This window comes from Coenobita brevimanus, chromosome 40 (assembly GCF_032717465.1).
Source record: "Coenobita brevimanus isolate Jiangsu-jjx chromosome 40, ASM3271746v2, whole genome shotgun sequence".
Lineage (NCBI taxonomy): Eukaryota > Metazoa > Arthropoda > Malacostraca > Decapoda > Coenobitidae > Coenobita > Coenobita brevimanus.
Genome location: NC_136993.1, coordinates 55530328 through 55545847, shown reverse-complemented (window position 1 = coordinate 55545847; position 15520 = coordinate 55530328). Strand labels below are relative to the sequence as shown.

Genomic DNA, 15520 nt, shown 5'->3' with positions numbered 1-15520 from the left:
TGCTGCTGCTGGAATAGAGTGGCAAGGCTTGGACACTGAGGGATAGACAACAATGAAAGGGAGAGGCGACTAGGGAGAGGGAGGCGAGTACCCCAGATCAGAGTCGCTGCACACCTTCAATGCCACATCAGAGTTGTGAAGTACAGCCATAGTGGCACGACCCCAGCCACGGTGGGGGAGCGGGTCAGGGGGCCTGCTCACCGGACGCCGCAGTAGAACAGAGACAGGCAGTTGCGGATGGGAATGCACTACCCGAAGCGTCTCAGCTGTCACACGCAAAGCAATTCTGTGGGCAAGTGACTGAAACCCACTCTCTATTTGCAGGTTAACCAACCTGGTCCAGCATGGAGCATGCAGCATAACTCGGAGTGCCACATTCTGAAGCATCTCCAAGGACTGGGAGATGTGTGGGGCAGGACCAGTGAGGCATATGGCACTATAATCCACAAGTGAGCAGATGCTGTGAACATAGAAAGTGTATGGGACAGTATAAGACACCCCGAGACTGCTGTGAGAAAGATAGCAGAGAGAGGAAATGCTGGTGGCAGCCTGCTCTCACGGGTATATGACATGCTTAGCAAACATGAGGACAGTATCAAAATATACCCCCAGGTAACGGTGGAGCGTGACAAGCTCGATGCTGCAGCCACCAAGCAAGAAAGGACGGTCTGGAGGGTGGAGACCGAAAGGTAGGCACTTAATCTTCTCGATGTTTACCTTCAACCTGAATCCACTGCACCTGGCATGCAGCCGAGAAAGAGCAACAGGCACCTGGGTGAAACAGTCCCCCCTCGAGAAGACAAGTGCCAAATCGTCTGCATAAACGAGCAGTGTCACGCTGGGGCCGTAGTCCACCGCCAGTAGCCCTTCCACCAGAACATTGAAAAGCAAGGGACTGAGAACGCTCCCCTGGGGCGTGCTGTTTAGATGGTAGTAGAATGAGGAGAGCTGCCCCTGGAATCTGACCCCCGCCATCTGGTTTACTGACCCCCGCCATCTGGTTTAGAAAGAAATCCCCCATCCATGATAGGAGTCTATCCCCGACTCCCTGGACCGAGAGGGCTGCCTGGATGGCAAGGGGGCTTGCCAGCTCAAAGGCTTTCTTGAGGTCGAGGAAGACAGCCATCCCCCATCCACCTCAAAGCTCCTCGAGGAAAGAAGTGAGGCAGTGAGAAGCACTCCTGATGATGTGCAAAAATCCTCAGGTGCAATGGTCCCAGACGCCAGGCAAGGCGAGCACACACAGCCCTTTCTGCTGTCTTAGCCACACAGCTAAGAAGCAAGATAGGGTGCATGGCACCGGGATCGCGGGGTTTGGGAATCGGGTGGATGACAACTGTCTTCCACGACCTCGGCAAACAATCCTCAGACCATGAGAGGTCGAACAGATCAAGGGTTCTCTCAGTAACACAGTCTCCAGCATTGGACAAAACCAAGTAGGTGAGCCCGTCGAGCTCAGGCGCAGTGTTGGTCCTGCTTCACAGTGCCTTATGAAGCTCCCCGCTGGTGATGGGATGATCAGCGGGGTCAGGTCTGGCACAGGCAGCCTGTACAGCAGTGACACGAGAAGTCAACAACTGCTCCTGTAGGACTCGGACAGAGCATGGAAGATTGTGGGAAGCAGAATGGTCCGCAAAATGCTGTGCGAGACAGCTGGCTTCAGCAGCAGGGTCAGGGTGTGACAGCAGGCGAGGAGGATGTGGATCAGAGATGGACCGAATTCACATCCACATCTCAGGGAGAGTGGAGTGAGAATCCAAGGTACAACACCATCTAATCCACGCATCCTCCTTAAGGCAACGTTTTTCCAACGTCACATGACAGCAGTCAGGTACTGATGGTGTGAGGATGGTCAGCACTGCCGGTACTGCCTGCGTGCCACACTGAGCCTGTGATTCATTTCCCTGACTCTGTTGCAGTAAATCCAGCCATATCGATAGCACCACATGGATCATCGTTGCAGTGGAATAGTGAGAGAGGCTGCCTGGGAAAAAGCATGGGCTACTTGATTTGCTTGACTCTTGAGGTCCGGGGCAGGAGACGCCCAAAGACTGCAGATAATGCACAGCCAAAAGCCGACCAGTCAGCCCTGAGATCCCACCTAGCTGCCGTGAGAGGGGGAGGCGGAAGTGGAGCCATCGGTAATGTGTCTTCGACAGTGAAGTGGTCACTAGTGAGATGGGGGTGGAGCAACCAATTCACTGAGCCTGCCAGGGGGGATGACACAAAAGACAGGTCGAGACAGCCTCCACCTACGTGTGTGGCAACCTCAGGATCGTTCAAAAGGGATACACCATCCATCTCCTCCAGAGATGTGCCGCCCTGCATCACTGGACGGAAGAGGCGATGAGAGAAGGGCGTGGTGGGCGTTAAAGTTGCCTCCGATGTACACAGCACCCTTGGCAGCGTGGAAGATCAAGTCTCCCATTTTGAAGAGGCCCCTCTGGCTTTGGTATACGTTGTATACTGTTATGGACGACATCACCAGGTGGAGAACCAAGCCCTGGACCACCACATCAGGTCCACAGAAAGGAGGCTAACAATCAGTGCATGCGATGTGGTCCCGAACCAGAATGGCACATCCCCGTGTGATGCCATAAACATATGGGAGGAGATGGATGGTGTAACCCAAGAGACGAAAAGTGGAACTATCTGGGAGCAGGGTCTCCTGCAGTAGGATAATATGAGGGCGGTCCCTGTCGGCCGCCTCCTGCAAAAGCGGGAGCTTATGCCATGCTCCTAGACAATTCCAATGGAGGAGTCTAAGGGAGGAGTTGTCCTGCCGTATGGAGACAGACAGAGACGATCGTCCTCCGGCATCTGAGGTGGGGCCATGTCTATTACAATCGCCACCGAGGGTTTAGGGGCTTGCCGTTGAAGGGCACGAGGTTGAGTCTGTTCAGGGGTGGGAGATAGGGCGGAGGAATTCCCGGGGCTTGGTCCGCTTCAATGAGCGTGCAGGCCTGCGTGAGGAAGTCCGTGGTCCCCCTGTAGGGCGAGCTGGGCGGCGATGGACAGGATGGGCGCTGAGGCCCTGCAGTTTCTTGTCAATCACTTGATCGACGTTGCTATTGGCAGCAGAGGCAATTGAGACTGCCTTCAAAATAATCCCCAATTTCAGGGAGACGGCTTTGGCAACGACCGCTGCAATCTGCGAGCCCAGGTTTCTGATATCCTCTGCCATGAAAGCGAGGACAGGAGAGTTTTGTTCCGATTTTAACCAAATATGGTAAAAGGGTTGTGGGTCTGGAATAGAATATACCTGTATTTTTAACAGTAAGTCAAAGATTAAGGTCACTGGGAAAGGTCAACATAAACGTAGAAATCCAGTTTAGAAAAACTTTTGTGAAAACGGTTAAATTAAAGCAAGGAATGAAAGGATAAAATTTTGAGAACAATCTGTCAAAAGTCAGTCAAAGGGAAGGTCAAAGTCAAGGTCATATAACAAGATTAATTCAGTTTTGATTTGTTTTCAACCAAACTTCGTGGAAGTGTTACATGCCATGCAAGAATGAAATTATTCAAATTTACTCAAAATCAAAGATCATGAAATTATTCAAATTTACTCACAATCAGTCACAGATCAAGGTCAAAAGGCAAGGGCTAAATTTCGACCCATGTGTCTGTATGAGAAGAAAAGTATTAAAGCAGGTTTTATCTGATCTGGATCAAACTTGGTGGATGAGAATCACTCAAGGTGTTGACAGACTGGTTTATTTTTATAACAGTATCTCAAAGGTCAAGGTCTCGTGTAAAGGCCACCTTATACCACTTTTATATTATATACGGTGTAGACTAGACTTTATGGGAACGTTTAGGCGAAAATAACAATGGAGAGATTCGACTCTGAAAACAGTTATACAAAGAAAATGCCACAGGGAAAGGTCAAAAGTCAGTGTACAGTTTTAATTTGATCTGAAGCAAAATTGTGGAAAGGTCAAGGGCTAGGCAAGAAGGAAAGAATTTGATTGTGGGAGCATTTTGTTGATTCTCTAGTTTAGGTCACAGAGTAAAGTCAAATCTTCTGCTCTGAGACTAGTTCGTGGACAGGTACATTGCACTCTCATAATACTCACTCTTCTATTAGGATATTGAATAATCACCCTAATAATATTGCAAAAACTGCTAATCTTTAGAATTTCATATCCTACGACCAAGTTTGATATTTTGACAGGCCAAGTCAGTATTAAGAATGCATTCTATTTGCACTGTTTTTACTGAGCCTTCTCCTTATGCAGAGCCTTTTGTTTTCTGGTTAATATTTTCAACATTAAAACTATGTTTGGGTATCTTGTAGAATTTCAGTAGTATCAGAATTGAAACCTGTTCATAATACTTATGCAAATATGTATATTATATTTCAGTTTTAATAAGGTAATTAATAAATAAAGAACTTTTAAAATGGATTCTATCTATCTGTCGATATATATATCTATATACACAGTAGATTAATATAGATATAAATATATAAAACTCCAGTTCTTCCTGTTATTAATTGTAAAAATACATGGAGACTGACTGATAGATACATTTATTGCTTTTATAAATAGATAGATACAGATGGATAGATAGGTGTAGATGTAGATAGACATATACACAGATGAAACTTGGTCTTCCTGATTTGTTTAAAGATCGTAATAATAGATATATAGATAGATAGAAAGTGAGACAGATACAAGTATACGAAATTCTAATTCCTTCATTTTCTTGGAGTTCGTCAAAAATTTCTTAGCTCCCGCAACTCGAGTATGATTATATATATTATAGTCTAACTACCAGATAGTGTTACAGTACTTATTTTACAACACCTCAGGAAGGAAAGACATACTGATGGTTATATCCAGTCATTCCAGAACAATGTCTCTCCTATGTTGAATGCAATCGTCTGGAAGCAGCAAATATTAGGAAATGTGTACAAGAAGTGAAAGGGTTTTAAAAAATATAGCTACATTTCCTGCAGATTGAGTTATAGCAAGAACACGAGAACATGTCCAAGTAGTCAAATTTTTAAATGTGTATTATAGTTTTCGCTGATTTAGCTGTTACTGTTATCACTTTTTTGCCCTTGCTACAGCCAGGCTCACATGGAGGCCATGCACAAGATGCAGCAGGACATTGCTGACCACTTCACGAGGGCTGATGGCACTACAAGTGTCTACATCGCCAGAGAGAAGCTTTTGCCAGGGCTATCCGGCTGGCCAATCCCACACGATGCACCATACCGACCCCAGCTGGACAGACACATCACCTCAGTTATCACAGTAGGTGTATTTCTTCATCTCCTTGAGTTTGAAGATGTATTTTAAATTCCATTATTCTTATTTCCAAATAGTTGTGTTATACCTCACTGTCGTCAGTTGTAGGTGAATTCAAAGTCCGGGAGTGGTTTTCTGAAAATGTATTAAGCACTGTTGTACACCTCCACCCTCACTCGCCTCAGTCCTGTTACTAACTGGCTATCCAGCCGGCGTGCTCCTCTGAACTGAGTCTATCAGCAAATTTTGAATCAGGCCAGACCTTAGGTAAGGGATTTGGGGTCACGTCTCCCTACTTAGAACACTTGTAGGCTACTGGTAGAACACACTTACAACATACTTACATACACAATTTTCCCTTGCGTTATAAAAAAAAATATCGTGTCTCCTGACAGCGGTGGATGTATCAGATAATAACATGGCAAGAGTGTAATTGTCTAGACAATACAGTCAACAGTGGACTACATGGGAGTATAATAATAAAAGGAGTATTGTGTTATAATGTAAGGAGTTGGATTCAATAAGGAAAGAAATATATTTACAGTACATGGCCATGGTGGAAAGGCAAAGAAAGTGATAAGCATTAATAAATGTAAAAGTAGAATGTAAACAATGCATTATTATGTTATAGGTAATGACTTAACAGGGCATATAGTATACGACAATTGTAGTAATAACAGACAAAGTTCTGGTCAAATTCACAAATGAGATTTTTAGTTATATATATATATATAGATATATATATATATATATATATATATATATATATATATATATATATATATATATATATATATATATATATATATATAAAGTAGGCATTGATAGTTACAATTATATTCCTATGAGGAACATATAGCAACTGAATACACAATAGTTTATTTTACATAGGAAGGCACTGTTTTGAGGGTGACCATACATTCATTTCCCTTTTCTTATTTGTATTGTATTAGTTATCATGTCACTGGATCACTGTAGTAATTATGACCATCACATTTTGTTTCAGTTAACACAACTTTCAGTCCTCCACAGGGATTCTTCCTTCAGTATTACCTTCACATCTTCACCGACCATAATTAGTGTCACTTAGAACTACCAGTTTCCAGGTCTCGTGGTTGTTGCACTAAAATTCCTGCGACACGGATCTTTTATACTTTCGTTTGACACAACAGCATAGGATACAAAGAGTGACAAAAAATCCAATAAGACAAAGTACCACCGGGGGAAATACAAAGACCGTATGTACCGAGGAACGGTTAAAGGCTGAAGAAAACTGGTTCATAACGAAATCAGTCTGAGAAAGTTCAACATACGTGGGTTGTCTGATGTGATGGAAAGATTGTCAGCTGGCAGATGGAAGGTGATATTAATGGGTTTGAAGATGTCATATTTGTGGGAGCGAAGTGATAATGTGTAGCATTAGCAATGACAGATTCTGATTTTACTGTACAATAATCAGGAGCCTTGTACAAACCAGTTACGGATACCGAGGGAAGAAGAGTCCCAGGACAAATAAGATTGACAGTAGTTGAGACACTAAAGAAGAAATAGCGGATCTAGTTCAGACGAGCATGGTGCACTTGGAGGTTGGGGTCCGGAGCAAAGGCACAGACAGGTTATACTGAGAAATTATGGACTAAGGCAGATTCACAAGGAACAATGTTGCCAGGAAAGATTGTCAAGATGTATGCAGCACAAACTCGAGAGTTTGGTGTAAGAAAAGCACACATATTGAGGTCACTTGAGGAAGTGGGAAGTGAAGGCAATATAGAGATGATCATGTGAGAGACGGAAGTACTCCGAAGAAAAGAGGCTTGTAATAGGCAATTATTGTACCAGAATGAAAAGGGAATGATGTGAAAGAGGTTGAATGTGATAGAAGAACGAAGAGGGATATGAACAACTATATCTTTAGTAAGGAACGTGGCCTCTAGTATTGGGTAGTAGTGTTCTAAGGAAGAAAATGAAATCACTGGAGACAAGTCGAAAGTGGAGTGAGCCCATTCCAATGTAGATCGAAGGTCAGAGATAGGTACTAAATCTACAGTGACATGGCCATCGACAGCATTGACTAGAATACTAATTAAGCTAGAATCTTGGGAGACAAGAGAGTCCAGAGAAACCTGTAGGTTATCTACGTGTAGTTATACATATAAAAGTTCTGATACAATATTGACTTTTGAAATTTCATTTGTTAGAATTCCGGTATGTTTAACGTTTGTATAACATCATTTAAATGGTGTGTGGTCTTTTGTAGCATAGAATGTTGAACATTGATTACTCTATTTTGAGGTTCTAGGGAATTGGCTAATTGAACTAGGTCAGACTTAAATCAAGAAAGGTCACGGGTGGTCGCTGCACCAAAGAGTCTGCTCAGAATTTCTCCTCCAAGATCAAAGGGTCCACGTTTCACTCTTAAACGACCTATGGGTGTTTGGTCAGGGAAGGGGTCCTAGAGATGAGAGAAATGAAACTGAATGTAATCCAATTTCCAGCATATGGGTAGGTAGAGTGGGTACCAACATGTATCCCTAGGATGTTGTTCCTTGATATCTGATAGAAGGTCCTGTAGGTCCTCTAGCTGGCATGCAAAGTCAAGTAGGGCGATGGCCACGGCGGCCAGCGGCTCTAGGTCATAGCTCAAGGAGATTACATCTTTCATCACCATTACCTCGCCTCGCGCACCAACCAAGGCCCCGGGCCATATGACACCATCGTCCTTACCCAATCCAGACCAGACCAGAGTCAGCACTGCCAGCATGTATACCCACAACATCTTTCCTATAAAATAAGGTGATGTTATTGAAGAGGGTTATGATGAGAATGTGAGATGATAATGTTATGCAAGAGACTTGGTGCCAGAACGTAATTTTGCATGAAAGTTATTAGTAGTAGAGGAAGGTGGCATCTTGCTAACAGAAGAAGAGTCTGAAGAAGTGTCAAAAGAAGGACTTGAAGAAGCAGCATTTCCTTGTTGAGAAGGCTCCTCCAATACTATGCCTCTCGATGCACGTTTGAGATCATCGGCATGCATCCATGTTGTCTCTGCTTTGGACAGATAATTAGTTTCGAACTTATTCACCTTACGAGATTTGACAAGGAAAGGACCCAAGAATTTACTATCTAGTTTTGAATCTCGGTCGTGATCTAGGGCAAAAACAAAGTCACCTACTTGGATGGTAACATCTAAGGCAGTGGCATACTGGTTACATACCATTTCTGCATTTGTGAGGGCCAGATTATCCTGAACATACTTATGAATAAGTTAGTCTTTTGTCAAAGCCATAAATGACAAAGAATGCTATTTCACTAGCTGACTTATTGATCAATGAATTAATTGATGCAGTGACATGTGTGATCCAACCATCACAAGTGGAATTCTGATCTCCCACTTTGTGATGCAGAATGTCTTCCTATTCTGGTGCTCGACTAGGCCATTCGAGGCTGGATGATGGGCAACTATATTGCATTTCCTAATTCTGTATCGAAGACAAATTTATTTCAGCACTGACTTGTTCAACTCTGACCCATTATCATATAGAATGACTTCTGGTGTGCAAGGGCAAATTACAGAATTAACAAAAGCATGTGCCACTGCATTAACAGATTGTCATGCAATGGGACTAAGGTGATGAAACTAGAAAAATGATCGACTACCACTAAAGAATAGAAGAAGCCAGATTCAATACGAGGCAGCTTCAGATGATCAAGAGAGACAGTTTGTCAAGGCCTTGAGGGTTCTGGGTACTGTAGTATGGGAGCAGGCTGACTGGTTGTTCCTTTATGACGGGCACACAATAAACATGCATCGCAGTGCGCTTCTATATCCTTTTGCATAGTGGGCCAATAATACAAAAGATGTGCCTACCGTAAGCTTCTGTCTTTGCCAGGCTGTGACGCGTGAGGGGTGTCATGGATAAAATGAAGAGGAGCAGGAATCAAGTCTCTTGGAATGACTAGTTGCTTAATTTTGCGATATGGTTCGTTATTAACTTTGAGGACTGGTAATACAAGGACTTGTAACTTGGGCAAGGAAGAATCATCACCGGACTCTATAAAATATATGACCTGTGACCACAAAGGATCCACATGCTGGAACCCATGGAGTCTGTCATAACTGAATGCCAAATCTGCATCACAACCAGTCGAGACTGTGAAAACATGCTGAGAGAGGGCATCGGCTACAACATTTGACTTCCCAAGAACGTATTCAAATGTTGGATTATAGTCATAAACAGTGACCGCCCAACATGCAAGTCGACCAGCCGACGGCTAGAGCTTCCCAATGAGTTACATTGTAATTCTTTCCTGCGGAGTATAACACACAGCTGGCATAAGCAATGACACGTTTTTTTCCTTCGGAGTAATTTTCCATTAGAATGGCACCGAGGCCCACCCCAGTAGCATCAGTACAGAGAAGTAATGGTTTTGAATAATCAGGGAATGCCAAAACAGGGGCTTGTGCTTGGGCATTTTTCAGGGTTGTAAATGCAATTGCTTGTTTGTCAGACCACATAAAAGGCACAGTTTTGTTAAAGACGCAGCTATTTGGGCATACCCCTTTTATGAATCGATGCTAGTAGCCACTAAGGCTGAGAAAACTGCATATGCACCGGTGTTGGTTCGAGTAGGGAAGTTTGTTACGGCTCTAACCTTGTCATCTGATGTATTAATTCCGTGGGCATTGACGACATGTCTTAGGAATTGTAGTTTCTTACGTAAGAAATGGCACTTTGACAGTTTGATTTAAAGTCCAGCTTGTTTGAGCCTAGTGAACACTCTGGCCAATTATTCTAAGTGTTCTACAGAGTGAATAGCGATAATGACATCGTCTAGATAAGCAAAGACTGAGTTACCCATCATGCCAGCAAAAACTGTATGGGATAGCCGCATGAATGGGATTGGTTCATTTCTCAAGCCAAATGGGAGTCTACGAAATTGGTAATGCCCGGATGGGGTGCTAAAAGCAGTTATTGGATGAGATAATTCCTCCATTTCTACTTGCCTGTAGCCACTCAAAAGATCTAGGGAGGAGAAAACACAATTGTTTTCACCTAAGGATTCCAACAAATTAGTGAGTACAGGAAATGGAAATCTGTCCAGGATGGACAGTGGATTCACGTGTCCGTAATCTATCACTGGTCATAACCCACCACCTTTCTTTGGAACGAAAAATAGTGGACTGTTCCATGGACTGTCAGGGTGTTCAATGACATCGGAGTCCAACATGTCCTGAATAAGATGATCAGCCTGTTGGCATTGGCTGTGTGGTAAACGGTAGGCAGCGATATATACTGGCTGAGCTCCAGGCTGTAATGTAATGTTGTACTGACTTAAGCTGGTTTTGCCCATGTTCTCACTGGGTAGGGCTACTACCTCATGATAGTCTTGCAAGAGATTAACCCCTTAACCGCGGGGCGTCACTTTTGTGACGCTTGGGAGCAAGGGATCATACCACGGGGTCACTTTTGTGATTCTGTGATATTTTGAATTTGCCTTGGCTTTCAACTGGTGGCTTGTATCATCTATCAGTACTGCCAATGTCCAACACTAGTCAGAACTCCTAATCTCATCTGTACTCCCATCCATTGTTGGCAGTTTAGCCATTTCTCCCCGTTCTTGACTCCCCTCCCTACCTCCCCTCGATTACCCTCTCCTCTCGCCTGCCCCACCGTGCTGCGCTAAGTAAATCCTCCCTGGAATTTGCCACTGATTTCATTCATTGAAATAAGCTCTATGCCCTATTCTTATACCAAATAATATATACAAAAAAGAAATAAGGTACCGGGTAAGTGATAGTGCCATACACCTGGAACTGGCTAATTATCACCTGACAACACCTCACATGCACTCGTTCGCCAATTTTCGCTGTTTATTTCCCCTTGAATTATGCCGTATAATCTATTCTCATAATAAAATATATATAAGAAAAGAAGGGAGAAGCCCAAGTGATATTTGCATTCACCTGGAACTACCTAATTTATTATGTATTGTCTAGATTTCCTGCCAATCATTTCATAGCGTATATATTAGCAGCTGTCACCACACTGACATTGGCAGCATTGCACTCCCCCTAGGCCACCACACACTGTATTCAGTTTACTGTCGTCTTTCAAGGTGAAACCACGTCTGATTCGCGCCTGTCCAATTCCGCCATTTTTTAGCCCCATGCAAAGGGCCCTGTGACCTCTACCCCCTAGTAAACCTCATGTGGAAAGGGGTAAAGGGCAAAGAGTTTGCTGTGGAACGTGAACTGGCTAATTTATCAATGAAAATGATGGACAGTGACTTCGATCTTTCTGGTGAGTAAAACGGTGCAAGTGGAAATGTAAATAATGTGTAAACAGCAAGTGAAAGCAATGAATGTAAATATAAGTGAACAGTGGAAAATAGTTTTATAAGTTACTGCAAGTGACAGTGCATAACACAGTGTAAATAAAATAGAAATGTAAATAATGTAAATAAAATAGAGAATGTAAATAGAAATGTAAATGAGTAATAATATATGAATACGAGTATATATACTAGGAGTAATGAAAGTGAAAGTTTCACTCTAGCATGTATGAATACTGGAAGTTATGAAAGTGAAAGTGGCAGATTCGCTCTCAACGCTAGTATACAGGAGGAGAAAGTGAATGCTACGTATTTTACTGAAAGAGAAATTGAATGCTTACAGTGAAAATAAACTACTATTACTGAGGGGAAACTTATGGATAAAGACTGCAGATATATATATGCATTATATAGTAATAGAAATATAAAGTGTGAGTGTTTTTATGAATAATAAATGAAAGAACACCAGTGGCAAACGAGCACAAGTGGGAAGGTCATATGTGCTAGCCTAGTAATTTTCATTGCTTTCAGTGTTTTTTTTTTTTTTGAGTATGGATTCCAAACTATTTGAAAATCATAGAATAGTGTTTCTAGTGATAATATCAGGCTGTGGTAATTATATTACGGGTTGTCGGGAAGTGTAAAGTGGAGACTTTGTTACCCAACTTCAGAGGTCTCCACAAGTTCTATGGTACTCGACGAAGGCCCAACAAACATCCCAGGAGAAAGCTGTAAGTATGTGCCATATGCATGTATAATTTTAAAATTCTAGGACTAATAACTGATTTTTGGCAAATATTTTTAGAGAGTCTGTCAGAGTGCAAATATGCCCACGAGACATGCAAATCAAGCCAAAACAACCCCGCAGTTTAGGGGTTGAGCAACTGACTTCTTTACTCTGGGTAATCACTCTGTTTCACATGAGATTCAAGATTAGATGGAGTGTCAGTGTACTGAGCAACTGGGCACACATCTGCAGCAGAGTGTGGGGGGTCTTGGCATACACGTATGGCCGCTGGGTATACGTAGAAATCACCAATCTGTGTCCCCATATGCAGCTTAATTGGGGCATTAGTAGTGTTGGCTAAGTACAAGTAGCATAAACTATCCTCTTGCACGGTACACAATGCCGACTCGTAAGTTACACTACACACACAACACGTCTCAGGTAGGGTTAGTACATCCACTCCTGCTTTCACACCCACAACATGAACAGAGTCTGTCTATCTATTGCCAGACGCCTCAATCCCGTTTGGGGTGGCCACAAAAAAATCGCCTCCAAGTCGCCCTGTCCCCCGCCATTTCACTGCCCTGCTCCCAACTCACATCCCCCTCTCTCATATACCTCTCCACCCCATCCCTCCATCTCATCCTCGGCCTCCCCCTTTGGTAAATTTATGCAGTAACATAATTGTGCACTGATTTGTTACTGCACGCTTTGTATCTGTGTTTGTAAAACATCATTCAAACTATGTGAGGTAGTTAAATGAGACGTGTCTGAGTCGCAAATATGTTAGAGGGATTGATATGATCCACAACTGAATGCTCAAATGGTGTATCGACTGGTGAATGCTTAGAGAGTGTAGCACTAGGTGTTAGTGAATTTGGCTGTTCAAGTAGCGATGTGTCTGCCTCTTCACTCTCAGGTATGGTGGGGTCATGTGAGAGTGAATAACTGAGTTTATTTGGGAGAGTACTGGATGTGGAAGTTTCATGCCAGAAATTGGGAACCCATTAACCTGCTGCGTGCCGGCCACTTCAAGCCCTAAGTGACACCCCGGTGCCGGCCAACTTTTTTTGGGGGGAGGGGGTAAATGATAGACTGTGATGTGAAAAAAAAAAACGAATATGACCATTTAAAAAATCACCGGAGGCTGGAAGTGCATATTTCGTAGTCCCTCCGGTCGCCCGCAGGTGTGAGCGAGCAGTGAATCCCCAGTGGCGTTGAGAGGAAACCCGTTTTCTATGCAAGGTAAACTCAGGTATTCTCGCCAACGTGACTCAGGGAAGGTATAGGAATGGTCTTAACACTTTTCTGTCCACTTCACACCCACAAAAAAAAAAAAAAAAGAAATCTTATTATTTCATAAAGAAATCGTGTTTTTGTGGGAAAAAAATCACTTACTTATGCAACACTACTGTATACATATCACTGTGAATGCATTGTCTTACAGTTACGAGAAAATATGCATAACTTGACTTCACAATGTACAGCCCTTTCACTTACAGTAAATTATTAACAACATGCCTTCAGTATACAAAGACATTACCAGAGTATTTTTGATCATCTCACTGTGAATACATCGTCTAACACTTACGAGAACATACATAAAACTTTACTCCACAAGGTTCAGTCCTTACACTTACGAGAAAATATTTACATGTCATCACTGTATGCAGTACTTATAACACTTTCTGAGCGCCTTTTTTCGTATTTACAACACTTTTTGAGCGTCTTTTTATCGCTCGTCATTACCACACTATTGTTTCTCAATAGTTACCGAGAGTGTGATACTCCTTGAAGCATTGGTATATGCACAGTCCTACATCACACTCAGCACACAAATACTTTGAGTCCCTCTGCTGAGTATGTGGCCTTACAGTGCTGTTTGCACACATGTGACACCTCCGCTGGGGATCCTGACGTGTTCCACTTGGAGGGACGATTTTGGGAAAGTGCCTAGAGGTGAGGTGGAGATGTGTGGCGGTGGTGTGGCAGTGGCAAACAGTACTTCTATCTTCCCCATATTCGCCCACTATTTCCCGCACCAGCTTGCGAATATAGCCCTCGAAGATCTCCTGGATGCCAGTGGTATGTGCGTGGAGATATTGAGAGTTGAGGACAGTGATGTCGAGGAGATGGAAGAATAATTTTTTATACCACTTCATCGTTGGCCTGGCACAGTCAACGCTGGAAATCATGGCGTCTGATTGATCAACTTGTCGCATATTAACATTGTACACCAAGACAGGTTCTGGTTTCCAGACATGGCACTGCCCTTCTGCCCTGTAATCTACCCTGTCTGTGTGGTGTACAAGAGGCCAATGAACAGATGAGAGGAGGAATGTTGTGGTGCCATGCTATTGTGAGGATATTATGTCATTTGTAAAAAACGACCTCGTTTTTCTCCCCACCTTCACCATGTGCTGACGGTCCTTATTTACAGTACCGCACAGACCAGTTTCCTGCAGGTGAAGGTACCTGGCAAGAAGGGGACTTGTTTACCAATTATCGAGGCATAAGACGTGCTGCAATGAAAGTATTCCTCGATCATTGTTTTTACCACAGCCCCTGAGACTCCCAAACTTCTATCTCCTGTGATGTCCGTCTGAGCACCTGTGTGCAGGACTATGTCCTGCACATACCCAGTCTTACAGTAGCACATCACGAAGATTTTGAAGCCAAACCTGTGTCTTTGGCTGGGATATACTGACAAAAAGCAATATTACCTCTCCATAGCACTAGACTCTCGTCTATGACGAGGTCAGGTATGGAGAGAAAGAGGTACGGAATTTCTCTCGAAGGTTATAAAAAAACAGACGTATCATCCTCATCCTGTCTATGTTGTTTGCGTTAGCAGGGTCAAGGGTTTAAAAAAAAATGAAGGCGGCTCAGGATGTACTGAAAACGATTCCTTCCCATCACCTTGCCAAAAAATGGTGTTACCATTACTGGATCCACAGTCCAATACGAGGGAAGCTGATTTTTATTCAATATCCCCATCAAAAGCACAAGCGCTAGGAACACATACATTTCACCCAGGGTCACGTCATGTTCAAACAATCGGCTGTGTCGTGGCTGTGTTGTTCCCCCACGTTCAAATGCAGCAAAGGCGTTGGTCAGGGCCACAATCTTCAACACAAACTCCACAGGAAAGTAGTTCCTGAAAAAGTCAAGCCTACCGGAGGTATGGTGAAGTTCAGGGACACTA

The 15520-nt window shown here is 43.3% G+C and overlaps 1 protein-coding gene across 1 annotated transcript in view; it reads left to right on the top strand.

The window, feature by feature from the left end:
• Positions 1 to 15520, top strand: part of LOC145397116 (uncharacterized) — a 289376-nt gene that overhangs the window by 251059 nt on the left and 22797 nt on the right. The window contains exons 10-12 of the mRNA XM_080270317.1: positions 325 to 449; positions 1206 to 1436; positions 5075 to 5261. Of these exons, the coding sequence (XP_080126443.1) occupies positions 325 to 449; positions 1206 to 1436; positions 5075 to 5261 (543 nt within the window). The remainder of the gene's footprint in view (positions 1 to 324; positions 450 to 1205; positions 1437 to 5074; positions 5262 to 15520) is intronic.